The 24,395-nt window shown below is 38.8% G+C and overlaps 2 protein-coding genes across 2 annotated transcripts in view; one reads left to right on the top strand and one right to left on the bottom strand.

Moving 5' to 3' along the window:
- Positions 1-17,019, top strand: part of LOC123873316 (sortilin-related receptor-like) — a 48,911-nt gene extending 31,892 nt beyond the window's left edge. Inside the window, 20 exon segments of the mRNA XM_045918121.1 lie at positions 209-472; positions 839-2,360; positions 2,805-3,003; positions 3,329-3,453; positions 3,974-4,195; positions 4,722-5,040; positions 5,404-5,618; positions 5,912-6,073; positions 6,912-7,078; positions 7,434-7,549; positions 8,171-8,397; positions 8,696-8,933; positions 9,505-9,780; positions 10,786-10,921; positions 11,535-11,640; positions 12,249-12,374; positions 12,512-12,657; positions 13,316-13,527; positions 14,017-14,223; positions 14,532-17,019. Of these exon segments, the coding sequence (XP_045774077.1) occupies positions 209-472; positions 839-2,360; positions 2,805-3,003; positions 3,329-3,453; positions 3,974-4,195; positions 4,722-5,040; positions 5,404-5,618; positions 5,912-6,073; positions 6,912-7,078; positions 7,434-7,549; positions 8,171-8,397; positions 8,696-8,933; positions 9,505-9,780; positions 10,786-10,921; positions 11,535-11,640; positions 12,249-12,374; positions 12,512-12,657; positions 13,316-13,527; positions 14,017-14,223; positions 14,532-14,593 (5,047 nt within the window). The 3' untranslated portion in view covers positions 14,594-17,019.
- A 356-nt stretch (positions 17,020-17,375) lies between these two features.
- LOC123873313 lies at positions 17,376-23,104 on the bottom strand. Its single transcript, XM_045918116.1, has 8 exons — positions 21,881-23,104; positions 21,271-21,800; positions 20,835-21,185; positions 20,372-20,492; positions 19,362-19,500; positions 18,860-18,968; positions 18,332-18,465; positions 17,376-17,891 (listed from the first exon to the last, which is right to left on the bottom strand). The coding sequence occupies exons 1-8, from the start codon at positions 22,537-22,539 to the stop codon at positions 17,748-17,750; spliced, it is 2,187 nt and encodes a 728-aa protein (XP_045774072.1). The 5' UTR covers positions 22,540-23,104; the 3' UTR covers positions 17,376-17,747.
- Between the last annotated feature and the right edge of the window lie 1,291 nt (positions 23,105-24,395).

The following is a 24,395-nucleotide window of genomic DNA, read 5'->3' as shown; positions in this document are numbered from 1 at the left end:
AAGTTCATTAATAATACCACTGAGTACTTTTGGAATTCAGTGGTTAGATTCTCGTAACAATATTGGTCACTGGTTGGTTCATCAAGTAATGGGGCACAAATTACAAGTTTGAAAATGCACGAAATTGCTCACAAAACATTGGATTACCACACTTTAAGTATCTGTTATGTATGTATATTGTATATTCTACGTATATATTTTATTTCAGATCAGCTAGTATAATGAGCTCTAAGTCAGCTCCAGGCATTATAATGGCAACTGGAGTGTTGGGTAAATCACTGAAGGGGATCCCTGGGGTTTATATAAGTAGAGACGCTGGTTTAACTTGGAGGAGAATACTCAAGGATTACTATTTCTTTAACTACGGCGACCACGGCGGTGTTTTAGTGGCTGTAAAATATTTCAAATCTAGGGGAGAAACAAGAAGGATTTTGTATTCTACAAACGAAGGCATCGAATGGAACTCTTATCAGTAAGTAAAATAATCGAATGCCTCTATACATATTTGTATCATTGGCTATTCATCAAAATTAAAAAACCTTCTCTATTGTATGTAGGTACTCGTAGGTAGGTAGGTTTTCTCAGGACAAACAAATAGATTTTAAACATCCTTTTGTTATAAATGTAATAATTACATTGATAATACATATTCCAAAAAAAATGTTATTGATTGTAATTAAATTGTATTGAATTTGTAATTTAAAGGGATAAAATATGGTATGGTACAAATAATATGTGATAAATTGCTGGGAATTTGTCTGAATAATGTTTTGTAAACATGCATGTAAACAATATTAAACTGTTATATCTCAGTACAATAATTTCATTGTGTTCCTAGGTTCAACGCGGATGACCTACGCATATATGGACTCATGACTGAGCCTGGGGAAAACACAACGACGTTCACTATGTTTGGTTCCGCTAATGAGCAACATCAGTGGATAATTATTACAATCGATTTGTTAAACACTTTCCCCCGCAATTGTACGGCGGACGATTACAAGTTTTGGTCTCCTACGCCGCCCAATTCGCCAGTATCCTGTGTCCTCGGTACTCGTGACACGTTCCAAAGGCGACTGGCTCATACGAACTGTTACAATGGCATTGCCTACGAAAGACCGGTCAAAAAAGAGTTATGTGAATGCAGCAGGCGCGATTACGAATGCGACTTTGGCTTTGTACTGTCCCATAAAGTTTGTATTCGCAATCAAAGCTTGAGTTACGACCCTTACGCTACACCCTCGGATTGTCGTCCTGGACATTTCTACCAAAGAACTAAAGGGTACCGAAAGATTGACGGAGATGTTTGCACCACTTCATACTACATGCCTTACGAACCAGATTTTGTACCGTGTCCTTTAGAAGAACCGACCGAATTTATTTTGGTCGCTTTGAGAGACAGAATAGCACGGATCGATTTATCGGATAACTCGACCTTGATACCAGTTAGGGGCCAACAAAATATAGTAGCAATAGAATTCGATATGAAGAATAATTGCATTTACTGGGCTGACATCGAAGTCGATAAGATTATTCGTCAGTGTTTCGACAACGGGGATGCCCAAGAGACTGTTGTCGATACAGAGTTAGCTAGTATAGAAGGTATGGCCCTGGATTGGATTTCGAATGTGCTGTTCTTTGTTGACGGTCTTAGAAAGAAAATAGAAGCCGTAAGGACGGATCTCTCTTCTCAGGGCAGAATGAGAGCTACGATTTTGGACTCCAAAGTTCTCTCGAAGCCACGAGGTATCGCGGTACACCCTAGAGCAGGATACTTATTTTGGACGGACTGGGATCGAAACCATCCATCAGTTTCGAGATCTAACCTAGATGGAAAAGAAGTCAAAAAGCTATTCACCAATCCAATCGTCAAATGGCCTAACGGTATAACTATTGATCAAATGGCAGATAGGATATACTGGGTAGATGCAATGGAAGACTACATAGCTAGCGCGGATTTGAACGGTCAATACTTCCGAAGGATTCTGTGGAACGACGACAAAGTGACTCATCCGTTTGCCGTGGCGGTTTTAAAGAATAAAATGTACTGGGACGATTGGAAGGCGAAGTCCATATTTACGGCCGATAAGGACACCGGGGCTAATATCGTTACGATCAACGACTCCCTGTCTGGTTTGATGGACTTGAAAGTGTTCGCTTATTTCATGCAACACGGAAGCAACGCTTGTTCGTATAAGAACACAAGCTGTGATACTCTGTGTCTCGGCGGTCCGGGTAACACGTTCAGCTGCCTGTGCCCGGATGGGTTTAAGAGCGTTAATGGCAAGTGCATGTGCCCGAGTGGTTTAGAGCCCGCCCCGAACATGACGTGTTCTAAGCAAGATGGATCCTGCAGTGCGGTAAGTAGCACATCTTTTGTCGTTTTTGGGCCTATATAATTTATAATTCATTATTTGTTGTTATAATAACAAGGTTTAAGAAATTAAACCCATACTATCGTGCTCACTGGGCATTTAGGGCTGCCATAAATGTTATTAAAAAAAATTCTCATGTCCCTGTTAAAAAGATATACTTTATCTGTTTTCTTAAACTTCATGTCTAAGGAGGGTGAAATTAGAATGTCAGTTTCGATACGATCCACAAAACACATCCTTTTTCGGAATATCGTACGCTCATATCAAAAGCATGGAGTTTTATGGATCATTGTGCACTTATCAAACTTCCATCAATTTTCCTGTACGAATAGCACAGGAAAATCGTTCAGCGATAAGTTCACAATAATAACCGTTTCTTGTAACAAAATCAAACAGGTGTACATAATTGAGAGTGTGTGTATATTTTAGCACGAGTTCACATGTAAGAATGGAGTGTGTATAACGAATACTTGGCGTTGCGACGGCAACGACGACTGTGGAGATAACTCGGACGAAGCGAGTTGCACGTGCGAGCCGTACATGATAGCGTGCGACGACTCGCGCTGCTACCTGCCGCATTGGCGATGCGACGGCGATATGGACTGTTTGGACATGAGCGACGAGAAAGGTAAACTTTTTTTTTTTTTTTTTAATTATATAGACTAGCGCTTGGCTGCAATCAGACCTGCTAGCAAGTGATGATGCAGCCTAAGATGGAGCGCGCTTGCCTAGAAGTTGCCTATTCACTCTTGACTTGAAGGTACCCATATTATAGGTGGAAGGGAAAACTGACGCCGGAAGGGCGTTCCATACATAGGTAAACATTCTATATCGTCTGATAACTCAGATGAGGCAAACTTCACGTGCAGAGGTCGAAACTGTAAATTGTACTTAAAGATGCGGACACTTTGCTAAGTCAAAATTGCTGTTAAATTATCTTAATTTTTTTACAGATTGTGCTAAACAAAATTGTACGGAAAATCAATTTACTTGTGCCAACGGGAATTGCATAGAAAAGAGATGGGTGTGCGACGGAGATAACGATTGTAAGGATGGATCGGACGAACGTAATTGCACGGTAATTTTTTTCTGCAGAAATTATTAAGCATATGAAGCGACCAAATGGCGAATACGCTCAGCTATTCACGTCTTTGTTTGTGGCAATGACATACTTAACTCTTGGGTATGCGACGGAGTGATTGTCGATTGCGGAAAAACTGCATCAATCATTACAATCTAAATTGTTGTGATTGGCTGAATTCATGGTATTCTTGTTGCAGCAATGCATTGTATCCAATAATGAGCGAGCGTCAGCCAGTCAGAGGTGATTGTGATCGTGACATTGTAGCTGTCATTTTACCGCTAATTTAAAGTTTTATCTTGAACGCTTGACGCTTTCTATCCATCACTGAAAATTTCCAATCCGAAATCTCTTCTAAAGCGATATGATACGCTAAGCTATAAGCCTCTGTTGCAATCACAGCAACGCCCTCTGCATACACTGAGTGTGGGACAGAGCGATTGTCATAAAACTACACTTAGATTAGAGATATTATCACTGATAATTTCCAGTCCATAAATACAAGACAATTTTACAGCAATCTCTACCAAAGCGACCGGACACACTAAGCTGCGTAGCAGACCATGCATTCCTTTGCGGCAACGATAGCAATACCCTCTGTATACCCAATTCATGGGTGTGTGACGGAGAGAGAGACTGTCCCGGCGGTGAGGACGAGAGAGAGGACAGATGTAAGAATTCCACGTGCGCACCTTATATGTACCGATGCCCGAGCGGAAAATGCATTTACATGTCCTGGGTAAGTTTGATTGGGTGGTGTTGTGGTAAGGTATTGGTGAATATGTGTAAGAACTAGGAGTCTGGAAAATTTGTCAATGATACAGATTTTGCACGCCAGCATTACTGGGGAATGTACTATCACTCATGAATATGAATTATCATATTTAGGGATCCGTACTCGAAGAGTGCCAACGGGGCCCTATTACTAAGCCCCTGCTGTCCGTGCGTCCGTCTGTCTGTCAGCGTAGTGTCTTGTGAACCGTAATCGGTGGAGAATTGAAATTTTCACAGAATATGTATATTTCTATTGCCGCTTCAACAAATGATAAAAATGTAAAAATGGCTGACGTGAAAATTAAAAAAGTACGATGGTACAGAACCATCGTGTGGAGATCAAGTCACACTTGGCCAATTTTTTTAGACAACTGCGAGATTTTAGGGATGGGCTATACAGCTTGGGTTTCGTATTCTTAGGCTTCTTTTCATTTTTTGAGAATGCTAGGTTAATAAGATAAGTTCAAAATATCTTTTTTATTAATCCATAGGTGTGTGACGGTGAAAACGACTGCGGTGACGCAGAGGGATCCGACGAAAAGAATTGCGCGCCCAGAACTCACACTAAACTTCTTCCGCGTCCTGAAAAACCAGACTTTCCTAACAACGGCACATGCGCCGATTGGATGTTCAAATGTGACAATGGCAACTGCCTGCCTTACTGGTGGCGTTGCGATGGCATAGACGACTGTGGGGACAACTCGGACGAACTTGCGTGCGGCTTGGTTGTTCCAGACAAGACCGCTGTCAGCCCTGAGCACGATGCAACTAGACAGAAGTGCAGCAAAAACCAGTTTACATGCTCCCCTGGTATGTTTGTTTGAGAATTTGTTTTGTTTTGAGTTGCTGCTGTTTGTATTTTGTAAAATTACTACTTCGGCCATTTTGAATTGGAAAATAGACGACGTTTTGCAATCAGCCCTCAAAAAAACCGGCGCAACCGATTTTGATGAAAGGTACATAGTTAGCGTACATCCCGGAGAAGGACATAGGCAATTTTTTATCCCAAAGAATCAAAGAGTTCCCACGGGATTTAAAAAACTAAACCCACGCGGACGAAGTCGCGGGTGTCATCTAGTCTGAAATATAATGTAGTGGCACGTCCTATCGCGTGTGCGCTTTGTCTTTTTAAGTTTTTAGCATGAACCGTTAACATTTTGCCTCATTAACCAGGCGTATGCATCCCCCTATCCTGGGTGTGCGACTCGACCAATGATTGCGCGGATGGCGCAGACGAGCGCGGCTGTGCGCGCAGCCCCGCCGGCGTGCCGCGCTGTGACCCTGACAGCACGCCGTGCGCGGACGGGCTCGCGTGCATCCGCGACAACCAGCTGTGCGACGGCGTGCTGGACTGCGCCGACCACAGCGACGAGCAGCATTGCGCTAACGTGAGTACCCCTATACCTTTGTATAGAAGCAGGCGTTACTTTGCGGAAGTCCATCATAAACAAGGAACCAAAAGCTTAATTTGCCATAATCCGCAAAACCAGACAAAGTATGGCGCAACATGCAGCATGCGGTATCCGAGCGCCCGTATTTCCAGCCACATGCAACTTAAGTTCCTTTAAGGCAAAAGTGATTAGACATTTTCTAGGCAAGCGTGCTCTAACTTAGACTTCATCATTGCTTTCCTTAAGGCATAACTGGCAAGCTTACCCTGTAATTTTTTTTTTAAATACAGAAACACAAAACGGCTGTGGAATGTCCGTCGCGCTACTTCCAATGCGACGACGGGACGCGTTGCCTGTGGCAGGTGATGGTGTGTAACGGACACCAGGATTGCTACGATGGAACGGATGAGGCTAACTGTTCCTCCGATGCGAGCGAAAATCACCTTTATCAGGTCAGTGCTACTGGTCTAACATCCGAAGTAGGGTCGATCTTCATTCACCTGTTAAATCATAAATACGTATCATATTCATATATGATACGTTTTTTTCATCAAACGTGACACATTAATTTTTAAATGTGAAAGGGTTGCCGGACTTCGTCTGTGTTGGTGTTAGCTGGCGAGCGTGCTCTGCCTTTTTGAAGTGTTTTTTTTTTTGTTAAAACTGACTGTAAAGCGCTCTAGGGGGGTGCCGTGTGTGTATCGGCGAGCGCCGGCACAGACGGGCCGATATTTGTATAGTTTAACTAACTTGTTGTGTAAAGCCAGACGAGAGAGAAAAAAAAAGGGTTGCCGTAAAATCGGATAGTATCTGAAACACTTCTCACAATATGCTAAAGCTCTTAAAATTTTTCCTATGGTCTCTTAGTTAGGACCACTTGCGCAAGAACAGTTAAACTGATTTAGTAAATTTTTATAATTTCTTAATGCTGCCACTTTTTGGCAACTCATAGTCACTGGTAAGATCGAAGGAAAGAGACCTCACGGACGTAGCCCGAGGCGTAGGTCAGACCAAATAAAAGAAGCGGTCGACACACCTGTCTGCGATGCAATACACGCGGCAAGAAATAGAGAGCAATGGAAGAACATCGTAGCAAAGATTGCATCAAAGGCGAGCCACGATCCTCAAAATTGAGGGAACGACGTAGGAATAAGACTTTTTGGCAACCAAATAATTACTATGCTTTTAGCAAGTGACAGCATTATTAAATCAATTGTACTCCGAGTTGTTCGAAACAAATTCAAAGATTTAAGCGAAGATTAAACTAATATAATGACTTTTCTCGTACAGTTCCTAAGCATCGGCGTGGACCAATCATCCATCAACTCGACAAGCTTCCTTATATCATGTTGGATGGCGCAGCAGAAGATGGTCTTATACACCTTCCTGTTCTCAATAGCTAAGGTCAGCGACGGGGTGTGGCAGAATAAGACTTGGACCACTGACAGCGTGTATAGGTAATTTTTTTACGACATACAATAACGATTAGTCCCATAAGTTATAAAATACTAGCTGATGCCCGCGACTTCGGCCGCGTGGGTATAGGTTTTTAAAAATGCCGTGGGAACTCTGATTTCCCGGCATAAAAAGCAGCCTATGTGTTAATCCATGGTATAATCTACCTCCATTCTAAATTTCAGCCAAATCCGTCCAGTAGTTTTTGCGTGAAAGAATAACAAACATACACACATACGCACATACACACCCCCCTTTATAATATTAGTGTGATATGATGATTACTTGTCAAACTACTTATGATAATGGAAGCTATTAGAATGCATAGGTCATTAAAACTTATATTTTTGGGTACAGATTCACGGATTTGGAGCCATTCACCAATTACAACGTTACTGTTTACATTCAAGACAGCAAATCCAATAAGACTTATGCATCGATGAAATACGTTAATACTACTACTGGCGAAGGAGGTATGTTTAATATTTTAACATTAATTTTACTGTAACTTGTGATAAAGAAAGGCATCTCTCTTACATACAATAGCTCCGCATATAGTGTGTGAGTAAGACGGAATGATTCGTTTAGGGTTCCGAACCTCAAAAAGAAAAACGGAACCCTTATAGGATCACTTTGTTGTCTGTCTGTCTGTCTGTTCGTCGTGTCTGTCAAGAAACCTATAGTGTACTTCCCGTTGACCTAGAATCATGAAATTTGGTAGGTAGGTAGGTCTTATAGCACAAGTACAGGAATAAATCTGAAAACCGCGAATTTGTGGTTACATCATTTAAAAAAAAAAAATTAAAATGTGTTTCAATTTTCAAAATAAGATAACTATACCAAGTGGTCCAATCATATGAAAGGGCTTTACCTGTATATCCTAAAATAGATTTTTATTTATTTTTATGTATAATAGTTTTTGATTTATCGTGCAAAATGTTGGAAAAAATACGTGAGTATGGAACCCTCAGTGCGCGAGTCTGACTCGCACTTGGCCGGTTTTTTTATTGGCACGAGTTATAATAGAATTTTTATTTTGCACCACAAAATACAAATGACAGGTTGCAAAACAAATTGCTTGTTATTTATACCAGTACCTTCACCACCGCGGCGTCTGACCGTCCGCCAAATGGTCGGTAGTCGAGTGAACCTAGTGTGGGACCCGCCGAGCGAGCCGCGGGGCATCATACAGCATTACACCGTACATTACGTGCCTCCACTACCGCCTATGGAGAAGATTGTACCGGCCGCGACCAACAACGCCTCTGTGTCCTTCATCATCTTTGGCTACTTCAAGCCTAACAAGAATTATTCCTTCTGGGTGAGTGATTTTACATACACCCATTGCAATTACTACATAAACACTGTATAAAACAAAGTCGCTTCGAGCCGTTTGTCTATGTACGCTTAGATTTTTTTTATCTATGCAACAGACTTTAATATGGTTTTCATTAATGGATAGAATCATTTAGGTTTTTGAGTACAGTTTAGTATTGTTTTGTGTTAATTTGTTCAAATATGACGATAGATGATTAAGGAGGAAGTGTAATCGCAGGAAAATATTGTTTCATTTAAACCTGGACCAGAGGAAAATCAGCGAAATATTGTTTTTACTGTAGGTAACGGCCACCAACAACGCGTTCACGTCAGACTCGTCAACCGTAATGAACTTGACGTTCGACGAAGGCGGCGATATTGACGACATTGTCAATGCGAGCATGTCCCGTCTCTCTCCTACCTCGGTGTCACTCAAATGGAACAAGCTGAGAGGGGTAGAGGGTTACCTGGTGGAGACGAGGCTGCCGCGCCAGTACCCGCAGCCGCCCGTCATCGACACTAAGGACAACATGGCTGTCGGTGAGTCCTTGTCTAGTCTATAGACATTTTCATGTCCTATCTCTCTCCCACCTCAGTGCCTTTCAAATAGAAGAAGCTGAGAGGGGTAGAAGGCTACCTGTTACTTTACTTTACGTTACTTTACGTTAGGTTTACTTGTGCTAGAAGACATTGCTGCCTGCCAATTTCATGATTCTAGGTTAAGGAAGTACCCTATAGGTTTTGATTCTCTTGGCAAGTCTTGATAGACAGATAGACATTACCTAAATACATTTATATAGGTTATAACGATCCCATAAGGGTTCTTTTTTTTCTCTGGAGATTTAGAACCCTAAAAATGAACCAACACAGTCACAAAACCTAATAAGACCAGCGGTGTGATTCGCTAACTTAGTGTCTAGCACTTGGAATTGGTTGGTTCTACATTGCTGCTTCACAGAGTGAAATCAAAATATTTTTTCGTAGAAAACCTTCAATGGATTAAAAATAAATGTCAAAGAAGCTCGGTGGGTATCATTCAGTGTTAGACTGCGTTAGCGAATCGGTTGGCAAATGTGTCAATGCTTACTATAAATAAATATAATTATTTCAGTGCAAAACCTGCCCAAAAATGTGCAACTATACATTGATATCAAGGCCTACAAGAACGGGATAGTCGGACAACCATTCACGATACCCGTCGTAACCGAAGGCCAGCCAGACGAACCACTTAACTTAAACGCCGAACCCGTAAAGGACAGCCGATCTTCGGTGAAGCTGTCCTGGACCGCGCCCGCTGTCGACCAGAACAAGGACAAAGATCTGGAATACCAAGTGCATTATTTACTGTTGAAGGATTTGAGACTGAACTCCGGACATTTGAGTAACGGTAAGAGAATACGTACGCTTTTGTATAACTGGCGATTCTTATATAAAATCGGTCAAGTGCGAGTCGGACTCGTACACGAACGGGTTCCGTACCATCATTGTACTTTTTAAATTAGCAGGGCAGGTATTTTGAAAAGGCCTTATAAGGACAGGGTTTTGGCCATAGTTTACTACGCTGGTCAAGTGCGGATTCGCGAAGACATTAGACACCTTTGAGAACATTATTGAGAACTCTCAGGCATGCAATTTTCCTCACGAAGTTTTCCTTCACCGTTAAAGCAAGCCATACTAATTGCTCAAAACGCACATAACTCCGAAAGTGTGGCGTGCCCGGGATCGAACCCCCGACCTTCCGAATAGGAGAAGGATGTCTTATCTACTAGGCTATCATGGCTATAGTTAAATAGCAGTGGTTAAAGCTGCGTATAGACTGATGAAAAGTAGCATGCAATGTAACATGAAAGGAGCATTTCATCAGTGGATGCTGCGAACGAACACGTACAATGGGTATAATCTTTTATAACGAAATTCCGCAATCAATTTTGGACTTGCCTTTAAACAAGTTTAAAAAAATCTATTAAAACTATGCTCCTGAGAAAAGCATATTATACAATCGAAGATCATTAAATTAGTAAATGATAAGAGGTGTGGAGTTGACCTGCAGCTTGCTCCAGCAATGCGCGGGACTTCATCAAGACGCACGGAGTGCGTCAGGACAGTTCGGGCCTAAGTTTGCTTTTATATTATGGCATAATATTGTATATCAAATCTTTGAAAAGAGCAACCGAGTTTCTTGCTGGTTCTTCTCGGTAGAAAAGGCATTCCGAACCAGTAGCTTATGACGATTCAAAAGTACTTGTAAAAGTCCATTGAATAAAAAAAATTAAAATATTTGAATTTTGATACATTGCGCCAGTGTGGACGGCATATTATTTCATTTCATGTAACATTGCATGTTACCTTGCGTCAGTCTACACGCGGCATAATATGAAGAGTAATTTCGCAGACACGACAGTAGTGACGAAGGACACCAGCATAGTGATCGAGAATCTACAACTGTGTGAGACCTACGTGTTCTCCGTGGGCGTGGAAGGAGGACCGCTGTCCGTTTTGAAGGAGTTCATCACTAAGGAGGATCCCAAGTGAGTATACATCTATACTTTATCCACGGAAAGGACTCAGTACAGGGCTCTCTGTTACGTAATTCCATACGAAAAACAGAGACAAAAATCTTAGTGGGCGTTAACCATTTTTAATCACCAACCAATCACAAACATGTTTTCAAAAAACATTCGAAAATATTTTTACAAAATATCCCATTACAATCCTAGTATTTTTAAAATGAGAGTTTATACTTTATAGGCGTTTTCTAGGCATCTCATCTTAGGCCACATCGTCACTTTCCATCAGGTGTCATTGTGGTCAAGCGTGTGCCTTTAACGAAGTAAAAAAATCTGGCAAGTGCGATTCAGACTCAGTTTCGTACCATCATACAAGAAATAACACTTTTAAAATTCTTATTTGTTGTTACAACAGCAATACATATACACATTCTGTGAAAATTTCAACTCCCTACCTATGACCTTCATGAGGCCACTGACAGACAGACGGACGGACAGCGGAGTCTTATTAATAGGGCTCCGATGGCACCCTAAAAAATATACATTGTTGATCTTGTTTGTTAGATTAAAATCAAAGATTTTTAATAATGTCGAGCAAAAAGCTCAAATTATAATTTTACTATTTGGTTGACAGGGCTCCTGTTAGGAACTTGCATTTCGTTTTCGACCAAAAGAAGTCCGAACTTCAGATCTTGTGGAAGGCCAACTGTGACGTCATTACTGAACCAATTGCATACAGAGTAAGTATTTGTTATAACTAATGCTAATTGGATATAATGCATGCGTCACTGTATGATTAAATATAGTCAGGTTAGTCTAGACTTAGTATAATCTATAGTCTATTGAGTATCTATTAAATTATTAATTAGGAAGTACGGGCATGCACCTCTAACTTCAGAGCCATGTGCGTTTTTTAAGCAATTAAATATTATTTGTTTTAATGGTAGAGCAATCTGCATGCCTGAGAGTTCTCCACAATGTTCTCAAAGGTGTGTGAAGTCTGCCAATCGGTCCTGGGCCAGCGTGGCCTAAAGTCTAAACCCTGATTCTGAGGCTGAGATCTACATATAGAGCGCACTTTGACTTTGCTCAGATTTAAAACACTATTAAAACGAGACAGCGTTATACGGCTGGCATAAATCTGTCTCGTTTTAACTGAAACTTAAGTCTAAGCAAAGTCAAAGTGCACTCAATAGATTTCGACCTGAGATATCTGTGCTCTGTAGTATCTATGATGACTGTTTATTTATTCTGCTAATGTGCTGGACTATGTTTCTTAGATTATTCAACATCTTAGTACCTACCTACACGCCTTCTGCATAACATAAAGAATTGTATTGCTTTGCAGTTGGATATAACGGAGTTGACGCACAACAAAATCAGCCGTTACCAGCTGAACGCGACGGACAAGGTGTCGCTTTCCCACGTCATCGAGAATGTGCCTCTGGGCGGCCGGTACAACGTCTGCATGCACGTAAGTTATTTGGTTCCATAAATTTTCCTCGCGAAACACCTCGAGAGGTATGTCGCGAGGAAAATTTTATCGAGACGAGGGTCTGGATAATAAATCACTACATCTAAAAAAAAAAAATTTTATTTTGCCCAAAACAGACATCAGAGACAGGTTCGACAGAAAAGTGTGCCTTCGTCCGCAGCGGAGAGATCGAGTCGCCACACGCGGTAGTTGCGTGGTTAGCTCCCAACGGACATCTGATGGTTAGCTGGCAGCATCCCGAAGACAATCACACTGAGCCCAAGTAAGTGACCAATACCCCCGCTTAAGGAGACACAGTAGTCCGACGCTTTTGATATCGTGATTTTTAACCCCGCGGGATTTTCCGGGATAAAAAGTAGCCTATATGTTTACCCCCCTTTACGCCTATATGTTTACGCCTTTGATCTCGTGAATTTTAATCACTGAACTCGTTGATTTTCCGGGATAAAAAGTAGCCCGTGTGTCAGGGAATAAGCTACATAGATATTGGTGTGGTTTTTACGCAACTTTAAGCAAAACGAAACCTACGAGCATGCTTGAAAACATGGCGGTCTGTTGCCAGTCTACAAAAGCTCGGGTTTGCCTTTAAAAGATCACTTTATTGACATGGCTGCCTTTGCACCATAGCACAGTATGTTTTTCTTTTTGTTGTTTTTTTTTTAAAGATAATTAGCCATGTTAATAATAGTTAGAGGGAAAAGGGGAATATTAGTCATATTCCCCTTTTCCCTCTAACTAAGTGTAAAGCTTGTGTCAAGAGTAGGCACGACAATAAGGCAACAGGTGGGATTTAAACCGCCAACCTTTGGTAATTCAGTATGTTCCTCAACCGTTGAGCTATTGTTAGTATTTTAGATAATGTTATAAATTGTGGTTTGGTGCAATAAAACTTTATACAACTACTGCTTTTGATTTCACAGACACAAATACCAAATAATAGTATCAGACAAGGAGATACCCGACGACCTCCTCCACCCGACGGAGGACATGAAGACGGCAGAGGCGGAGTTCTCGCCGCTCCTGATGACCGCTAACAGTGTCCCGAACGGACAGTTGTTCGTGAGCGTTCGGGCGATTTCCAAGGACGGGTACTACAGCGATTTGAGTGAAGTTCGCACTTTGACTATGGAAGGTATGTAAAGTAATTTTTTGAGGTTTGTATACTTTGTTTGTGTGTGTAGGTATGTTTAATCTAAGTAAAACTGGAGAACTAAGGGGACAAATACATTTGACATTTCGTTTCATTTCATTTCAGTTATTTCAATTTTGTTTGCCCAAATGAAGATTATTATCAGTAACAATATTGACGGATTTCAAAATGTTCTTGAAATCCGCGATTCAGGGGTCGTGGTTACAGTGCGAACGCGCTGCAAGGTGATATTATAGTCAGCATGTGTCCGACAACCGCTCGAAACATACCTACAGGACGGCATAACTGTTGCTGTCCATGTATCAAAACTGAGTAGTATTTTTAAAAAAATATGAAATTAATAATTTATTGCCACATTTTAATGCCCGCAAATTCATCCATGTTTATTTTGCTTTTTGAAAAATCCCATGGGAGTTCTGAAATATTATGTTTGCAATTTGTGTAGTCATAAGCTAGTGTTAAATATTTCAGGTGCGGAAGCATTCGAGTCTGACAACACAGCTTCCGCGATGGGCGCAGTGTGGTGGGGCGCCGGAGCCGCGTGTGTGGTGGCCATCGCGCTGGGAGCCGCTCTGCTGCACATGGCGCTGCGGCACCGCCGCCTCGCGCGCTCGCTGCTGCGCCTCGCCGCCACGCCGCGCTACGACAGCCGGCGCGGGCAGGCCACCATCGACCACGGTAAGCTCGTTGCTCCTACGCGCCTCAGCAATGGCGACACCCAAAATGAATGTACCAAATGTTTCGCCAAAAACGCTTTAAATTTTCTGTCGCTTATTAAAAGTTTTACAAAAAAATGTGCTGAATTTTATGTTGATTCCAAATTGAAAGGTAAAATTCCTCTAACCAGGTACTTCGTCAAGACGAGCAAAAATTTTTTCTCATGAAAGGATTTGTTTAAATTCCCCCTGAAATCAATTCCTGGCTACGGCCATATTTATATGGTAAATGTTCATGTTGTCACATCGAACATTTATGAATTGTTACAGATGACGACGACGTGCCTCCGATCACAGGATTTTCCGATGACGAGCCTCTGGTGATAGCGTGAGCCGCGGTGTGATACCGCGCTCTTGCCGCCATCTGACTCCGTAGCTGGGATGTTCGACAATAACATTTTATACAGTGTGCCAGGTCCCCAGGCACATCGCCAATCGAACTAGCGATAATTTAGTGGCGGCTTCTATAACTACCCTTCTGAACTACTCCCTAAAAGACCTCACACATAAATTATTATCGAAAAGGCTTTGGAATAAAAAAAAAATGGGAAAAAAGAATTTTTTTAGAGTGGTGATGAGTTGTAGGAGACTTCCCTGAATTATCGCTAGTTTGATTCTGGACAACCTGTATTAAAAAAAAAAGATTGGGCCGCTTAATTGATGGGGGTTTATTTTAATTTATTATATTTATGTCATTTCTGTTTTTCACTAAATTTCAACGGAAGGACTATAGTTTGGTTTTTAGTTTTATTACAACATTGATAACTGTTAATACTTATGTTAGCTAATTGCTGAACTTTGTCTTGCCAGTATACATCCAGTATTTTCTTTTGTTTAATTTTATTTTCTTTTGTTATTTATATTGAGCAAATTAACGGCCGAAATGTATCTGTAACCTGGCTATAAGTTACTTACCAATGTTGTTATTCGTCAAAAAGATACCAAGATACCAGATAGAAGATTGTAATTTATCGAGATATCACACATAGGATTGCATATGTGATTCCATGATTATTATTAATTTTGGACGTAAGATTTTTTTTTTGTTTCGTTCGGTATGTTATCGATACAGGCGAAAGTATTTCATTAAAATTAAATAATTGTAGGTATCCATTTGGAATGTCTTAGCTACGGCATTGGTCTCATAGTATTTCATATTTATTATCTGTATTATGTGTTATGTACAAGATAATTTATCATGCATTTGCCAGTTAACGTTTAATAAAATTATAGTGATTGTCTATGTCTTTAGTCGTAAACTAAAATAATATTTATCTATGGCGGCAGTGAAAAAAAATTGTTGTGTTAGTTTGTATTGTAAATTCATTCAAAGAACTGTTGCTCTTGTATAAATTAGATAAATTAATATTCATCTTAATTATAAAGTTTGATACTATGATTATATATCGTAAATAACATGATTCAGTCATTTTTAATGCTCAGAGTATTATTTTATTACTTTTTTTTTTACTTTAGCTTTAAAAAAATTTCATTAATTAAATATAATTTCCGTCGTTTAATTCGTTTTAGGACCAATTTTTAAGCCATATAATTTTTAATTGAGAAATTATTTTGACAGTTCTTGCACTTTGAAGCGGCCAAATGTCAAATTTATTTATCAGTTAATATTTTATTTGGCGATATTAAAAATTAACTCTAAAGTTTATTAAAGTAATCAATATGTAAACAAGTAAATTTGTAATTTGAAAAATACTATTTTATACGTGGTTATAATGTAACTTTTAAACTTTCTATAAAATAAAAAGACATGGCTGTTAAATAAGACTTGTGGGAAATGTTAAGGATTTTATTTTTATAGCCGTTAATTTAGTAGAAATGGTCAACGCGTTTGCCTCAATACAAGTTCGACACCAAAGATCAATATAAATCTAAGATGTACAAGTTGTAAATAACGCCGCGGTTAGACAGACCGACTCGACTTAATATTATTATAAAAAAATACCGTGAAAATATTTTTAGTACATAATATTAAGTCGGCGCATAAGTTCTTTCGCTTATTGGTACTTTTTTATCATCTCATTAGCTTACTGTAAGAACTCATTAATTCGAAAAAAATCATCTAGTACCTTTTTTCAACACTGAACTATTTTCATATAGTATTCTCGTTAATAACTCGTTTCTTTCTAGTATTTCTATTTATTATCGTCAAGACGACTTTTTATGCTAACTAACAAACTCTCATACAAACATTTAGAGAGTTATTTATTATAATATCACAGCACGGAATAGATAGGACTCAGTTCATACTTTGTTGATTTTATTGCAATTTATATGAGTTGTTGCAATAAGCCGACTGTTTATAATATAGTTATTACTACATATTTTAAAGAGTTTAACCCTCTTGAAAAGCGATCAGATCACCCAATAAATATCATGATCTTCTTTCATTTAAAACGTTAGAACTAAAGCAATGACTGACTTGTTTCGGTCTATCTAAACTCGGCAGGCGATTGTTGTAATTGCACTGTGTTGAACATTACAGAGTTGGTGGATCTCGACATTCCCATTATTTCGTGAGGAGTTTTCTTTTAGTTCCTATAGTTTTGTTATATCGCGTCATCTTATGTTCTAGCGCATTCTATGAAAATTAATATTGTCATGAAACAATAATTTATAGTAAATTAGCATTAGTGATAATAATATATTCATGAATATTAAATTTCTGTAGAGTGCTGGTCACATATAAATATGTTTTCAAACAATGATATTATATTGAATAAATTATATAGGAAAATAATTTGTGTTTCATTTCTATAAGTAGGTACTCTTATATCGGTGACTTAGTTCACAATTTTATTGCACTAACTACACAATTATTGTCGATTTTTAACAGACTTCAAAAAGGAGGTGGTTCTCCATTTTAACAGGAGAGAATCTAATCACAATAATTCTCGATCAAATGCAAAACTTCATTGAAAACAGAAACTGTTTTTGTGCTAATCATAATTTATATTAACTTTAAACAGTATAATCTCCCATAAAAACGACAATGAATTGTAAGTTAGTGCTATTATTATTGTGAACTAAGTCATCTATATATCTACCAATCACAAGAGGTACGGGTAAAAGTCAAATAAAACGTTTAGCTTACTATAAAAGTATAATAAACTATTTTATTGAACACTAATAAAATCGCTACAAAAACTAAACCTGTATAACGTAACTTCGAGCTTAAAATAGCGACGATAATTTTTCAATCTATAGAATATAGTTTAACTGAGGAACATATTTGACAGATTTCCTTATGTAAAGCCGGTTTCGTACTATTTTTCAGGAACATTAAAATTCCTTACTTGGCGATTTACGGCCAAAATTAATGCTCAATCTAACTTTAACTTGTCTATAAGTTAGTTACATAGCAACACTGTTATTTGTCAAAAAGACTTGACGAATAACGACATTGCTAAGTAACTTATCGACAGATTACAGATAGATTGATTTTAATTTTGGCAGTTAAACTTGGAACTACTTGATCTGTAGTTCGCGTAAAGCACTGGTGACCCAGTCGAAGGCCGGCAACAGCACCACTACGTCTTCTCGATATACGGCCACACCCACCACCGACACACGATCACCCCCCTTACACAGTAACGGTCCACCGACGCCAGTCTGAAATGAAGGTAATCTACTAACATCAAAGAAACGAGTTAAGTAGGGTGTAATCTTCGGAAGTAATTAACTATTCTGAAATAATAGGATAGATATAGAAATAAGGGTTCCTTTTTTAACCCCCGACCCAAAAAGAGGGGTGTTATAAGTTTGACGTGTGTATTTGTGTATCTCTGTGGCATCGCAGCTCCTAAACTAATGAATCGATTTTAATTTAGTTTTTTTTGTTTGAAAGGTGGCTTGATCGAGAGTGTTCTTAGCATAATCCAAGAAAATCGGTTCAGCCGTTTGAAAGTTATCAGCTCTTTTCTAGTTTTGTCAAACCTTCACTTGTCGGGGGTGTTATAAATTTTTAATTTGCACTTGTTCCTTTCGAGCTACGGAACCTTGGAAAGATGAATGCCTTAACTCTTGTTGATTAAAAATGATGCGCTACTTACGACAGTCCCACGCGTCTCCACGGCGGCACAAAAGGCATTGATGGGAATATCGACTTCTGGCGACGATATTTTATCGTTGCAGGTGCGTGGAGTCAGTATAGTTGCATGCTGCCATTGTGGCCGATTTTTCAAACCTGTAAATGTTACATAACATAATGTCTAAGGTCTGAATTCTTCCGCGCCAATTTTAGTCATGGTTAGGTCGGTAAGTAGTACTATCCGTAGGTATAGCTACTGTTTACGCGGAGAACAGCGTTGTCGGCATCACAAGACGAATCTGACAAGCGCACGGGAAATTAAACGACCGGCTGGTCAAATAGCCGCCGTAGCAAAAGAGGTGTATAGATAGAATATAGATAGATACTCAGTAGGAAATTGCACTCGGATTAGTTTTTATTGTTTACTTGTAACATATAAAATTTTTTTTTTCAGGTTTTAAGTCAGGGCGCATCAGTACAAGTTCTTAACAAATTGAATAATCTCATCATATAGGTCCCTATATTTTCTATTTGTAGTTTTTCTACTCACCTTGATCGTAGCCGCTCCAGCCGACGAAATAACACTCGTCGCCTACATGAGGATCGGCCAGGCACGCGGGAGAGACGTTTGATTGCAGAAGTAAGGGCCGCTTCCAGTGCTGTTTATTAAGGAACGTAATTATAATTTATTCATTTATACCTACAACTCAGTAGAGACAGTTCTCGACATTAGTCACAACGTAATAGCACATAATAGGTAGAAGAACACATAAAGTTAAAATGACGCGTGAGAAGGCATTTTTACGCATTAGGTATACCTATTTTTAGACCCAATCAACACTGTATGTAAAGCCATTTTTTTAATTTTCTTGATTACCTATTTAGATACTGTAATAAGAGAAGGTACTTTTCTTGGCCATGATAGCATTTATCTGCAGACTTAAACTGCATCACTACTAATCCATAAATTGAGTGTTAATAATAACATAATATTTTTCAAAAAAAAAAAAGAGAAAAATATAGTAAAAATGTAAATAACAAAGCAAGCTTACCAGTATAGCCAGATCGTTCGCAAGATCGTCGGCCCTAAACTGTGGGTGAACGTGAATGGAAGCCATTCGATGTTGCGATTGTGTGCGCTCCTTTAGCTCCCAAACACCTGCTATTGCGGAAATTTCGCCGGTCGCTTTGCTGAAACAAATACGAGATATATTTTTGAGAAGAATATTTAATAAAGCGAATGCTTTTGCATACAACTTTTGCATATTATTGTTTGTAGTCTTTATGTCAATTGAATTTAATAGGTAGGAGGTACTACCTGTGGTACTACTTAGTTTTATGAAATAATTAGTAACTGCCGACATTAATACCTTCTCTTCTATTTGTCTACTATGGGCACCGGTACGATGTTCTGTTATTAGCAAACGGTAGGTACAAAGTTCGATTCCCATTTAGGGCCAGTATAGGAAATAATAATATGTTTAAGTACTAAATTCTGATTTGGCTTTTCTGGTGAAAAAGGTAGCTATTTATTATTCTATCAATGAAGCTTTTGCCGGCCATATTGGTGCCTAAATCTAGTACATTGTAACTTTCAATAAGAGATTGCACACAAGCATTGTTGTCGGCATCGTCACCAACAACAGATACATGTATCCACTATTGGCAGGTGTTAGGGACGTCCACGCGAAAACGGTCCTGCGTCCTCGTCTAAATTCAGTGATGTTCCCTGCATTCGATGTCGTTTGACCAGTGGGTGATCTTCTGCTAAAGCTTAGAACCACCTAGCGAGCTATGTTGGTAATTTTTCTACGTGATCAAATCAGAAATGAAGAGATCCGTAGAAGAAGAATCAGAATAACCGACATAGCTCAACGAATTGAAATCCTGAAATGGCAAAGATCGGGGCACATAGTTCGAATAACCGACAAACGTTTTCAAGCACTACAAAAGTAGCGCTTCAATGCTTTCCAGCATCCAAATCCAGACAAAAATTGTTTTCACAAACTTTTGGCTGGATTTTAGAACCTAGATTTAAACATTTTAGAATCTAGATACTAACCCGTGTACGCAACTAGCTGCGGTCACAGCTGCCCGTGGATGCACAATGGTTGCGTAGCACAAAATATTCTCTGGGTTCTTCGTCAATACAACGACAGCAAGCCATGGGTCGCAACGACTCTCTGTTTAGAATATCATAATTAATTAAATTAAACTGAAAATTATAGCATCCATTAGGTGCTCAAGCCATGGTCACCGTCTTCAGGAACGGCTCTTAATCTTACTCCTAAGTCCTAGTACATATTTAAGAAACTAGGTATTTTAACACTATGCTGCCAATGCACTTCCTTGAATCGCAAATATTTTGGAGATATTGCTATGAGACGTTTGTACCATTGAGCGTATAGTAGGTACCTACGTCTTGTGCGCTACTGTCATCATGCGTTGTGTTTGACCAAGCCTTTCGTTAAAGATAAAAAGTTCAAAATTAACTAAAATAAATAGAAATGAAAAATCTTACGAACCTCCATCGCTTACGACTTTTGTTTTCTCCTTACCGCAATTTTTAAACACTTGCAGATTTATATCAAAAGCATCGCCGTAATCAAGATCTGAAGCTGTTATATACGGAGATGTATTTTCAATCGATAGCTCTTCCTCACTTGGATAAAAGTTTACAGAGGCCGGCTTTTTTAACCTATTTTTATTTTCAGCTAAGTTGACAAGTTTAAACCCTTCCAATACGCAAAAATCTGGGGTTGAGTGGAAGTGAACTGTATGACTTTCTGACGTGCTCATAGCATCTTCAATGGTTGATGGAGTCATTAAGCGTTGCGGATGTCGCCTTTGTTTAGAGGCAGTTGTCTTACGTTTATCTGGAAAAGACATATTTTTAACAATCATTTGGATTAATTTTATTTCTAACAGATTACTATCGCCTTGTGGAACACTAATACCTACTTAATCTCGGATCTATTGTTGAGTAACCAAATCCACCTCCGTCATCTTCATCACTATCTTCATCTATGCCGCCGTAAGAGAATCCTTTATCCGTTTTTAATTTCCAACTAGTTACTCGATCATCGTGATCAGAATAAAGACCGACGAGACCGGGCTTGGGCAATTCTGCAGCATAGTTCTCTTCGTAATCTTTGCCATTCGAATATTTTTGGTCAGACTGTTGGTTCGGACTTCGGAATTTTCTATTTTTAATATTCCAATATGGATCTACATAATCACCCGGAGTTAAAATTTTCTGAACAGGTGTTGACCGCAATGTTGTAGTCATTAATTTTGCTTGTTGCGCATTAGAATTAAATTCTCGTAGTAGTAAAGCGTTTCTTTGCTTTAAAGCAGTACTTAATATTTCGCTTGGATCAGAACGCTTATGTCGCTTGTAAATAGGATAAGGCTTTCGAGATTTTGATGAAGTTAATGGAAGAACGCAACAAACTTTGCACGCATCAGACGGAATATTGTTTGGACAAGATCTGTAAAAAACAGTATAAATTATTATTTATGTTTACCTATATTATGTTTATAAAATAAATATTACAAGAACTTTGCTTACCTTGGCATATGAACAAATCCTTTTCGCAAAAAACATTCATGTGAACTAACAAACGTGCAAATACTTTCAGTTTCGGCATCTTTTTTTTCTTCTTCAAACCATATTTTGTCATTTAGAACAATTTTAGGAGTTTTTTGGTTTTTATTGTTCTCATTTGTTAACTTTGAATCTTTAGAATCATTTCTCTTAGGGTAATTTTTTATTTTATCCTCCCATTCTTCGGGAAATATAAATCTAAATTCATCTCTACTGTTTTCATTTTTAAAACCAGAAGATTCTTTCCACGATGTTAAATTTGTCACTTTATCTTTGTTCATAATATTGTTATTGTTTACAGAAATGTTTTTAGTAACATTTTGTTTGGTTAATTTTGTAGGATCGTCAATAAACACAATATAAGGTAATATTTTGTTCTGAACTTGAAATCTATCTTTGCTTTCTTTGACACTCGTCCTCTCACCAGAATTCAGCTCATTGTCTTTGAACACTACTTTCACACTTTCATCAGTTTCAAATTCACTGATTTCTTCGAATACAGGTTGTGGTGGTTCAATATTTTGCAACTCTGCGACCTTTTTATTTAACCACCAAAATTCACCGTTTATTTGGCTCAAAACTGTATTTGAAAGCACTAGGATAATAAAAACGTGAGCGAGCATGATTGCGGGCGGTTTTTCAGGCGTTCGCGTTATGAGTGTAAATAGAGACTGCGCACAAAAGGTGATAGGTTCAATTTAAAAGCACAGGATGTTGCATCGAGTGCGTCTATTACGGAGTGATTTCGATAATTACGCCGCTGTTAGTACGGTCGTTATGTTGTTCGCGAATAATGTTTGACCTGCTGTGCGTTGGAGCTGCGTGCAATCACATGCAATGTAATGGACAATTAATTTTGTGGTCAATTATCGAAATGTCCTCATATGGATATGTAAATTGTAACCTAGATATAGGTAGGTAGCTATAGTTTGATTACATTCAAACAGTTCTCAATTTTATTTTAATATGTAGTTATAATATTACATCAATATGTAGCTTATCTGGCTCTACTTGCTTCGGTTTCACAAGTTTTTATTAATTTACTAAAGTTAATTAAGTTAGATTTTAATTAATTATAATTTTTATAAAACACTTTTTTCGACATTTATTGGTAAATATTTGAAAATTATCATATAATTTCAAAATCCGTTCAGCACTTTTAGAATTTAGCGCTTTAAATAAACTGCGGTGGACTGACTTATTCAGGTTATTTATACTATTATATGTAGTGAATATTAGTGATGTAATGCCTGTACACAAATATAAGAATTCATCAGAGAGGGAAGGATAGATGAATAATTAATTAACCGTGACCTAAATATGTAATGATGCGATGATTTTATTTTTCTTGGACCGTATACTTACCTAGAGTCTGAACATATTTTCCAATAAGTTACATTACTCATGCCCTACTGACCTACATAAAATGCATCCTGTTCTACAAAGATATAATTTGTATTATGCTTTATCGGAAATAGGTAAGTCAGAATAGCTGTTAGTCAGTATAGTTTGTGTAATAGATTCAATCATTATCATCATCATGATCAACCAACCTCCGACTCACTACTGAGAATTGGTCTCCTCTCAAAATGAGAATTGGCACATAGTCTATCACGCTGGCCAAGTAAAGATTGGCGGACTTTTTTTTTTATTCTGGTCATTAATCTGCTTACAATCCTTCACCTAGACGTCACTACGCCTTTGAGAATATCGAGAACTCTCAAATATGGAGGTTTCTTGTTCACGATGTTTTCACGATGTTTTCGTTCGCCATTAAAGCAAGTGATATATAATTGCTAACTTCGAAAAGGTTGAAAACCCTGGATCGAGCCTCATCCCCCGACAGAAAAGCCGATGTATATCACCGCTTCTTGCATTCCAAATCATAAGTCTATAATGCAATTACTGCAATTGCCTCGTTAGAGTCGTGCCTAGAGTCTAGACTCTAGAGGCTAACTTATTTAGATGAAAGACGCACGTTTATAGCTTATAGCTCTTCTTCTTCGTGAGACTCTTGGCAGAGCGGTCGTGATCATCACGAAGTGGTGGCGTCTTTGAGGACAAATGGTATAGATAGGTACACCTCACGAGCATACACTACTATTCCCCTGCTGCCCGATATCCTGGTACACTCGTGTAAGAGAACACCCACATCAGATTTAATTTGGTCGGTTCATTGCATGGATGATCTTTCTCGCCCTCTAGTTCCGTCTACTTTGGCCTTCAAGACAAACAAGCTTAGGTATAGCTCACCTTGTTTATCTAATTGGGTACCTGATAGCTACTATATAAGTCATACCCACCTGGAATTGTGCAAATAATACTACTGGCTGCAATTCTGCGCTGAACATTCAGTGCTTAATTTTTCAATTCTCAGCTACTGCTTTTAGAGAAGGCTAGATAGACTAGAATTTCAGTGTGAGATTAGAAATTAAGAATTAACAGAACGCAGTTTGTGGAAGCCAGATCCAATATAATT

This window comes from Maniola jurtina, chromosome 16, assembly GCF_905333055.1.
Source record: "Maniola jurtina chromosome 16, ilManJurt1.1, whole genome shotgun sequence".
In the NCBI taxonomy this organism is placed as follows: Eukaryota; Metazoa; Arthropoda; class Insecta; order Lepidoptera; family Nymphalidae; genus Maniola; species Maniola jurtina.
The sequence above is the reverse complement of the archived record's forward strand: the minus strand, read 5'-3'. Positions and strand labels throughout refer to the sequence as shown.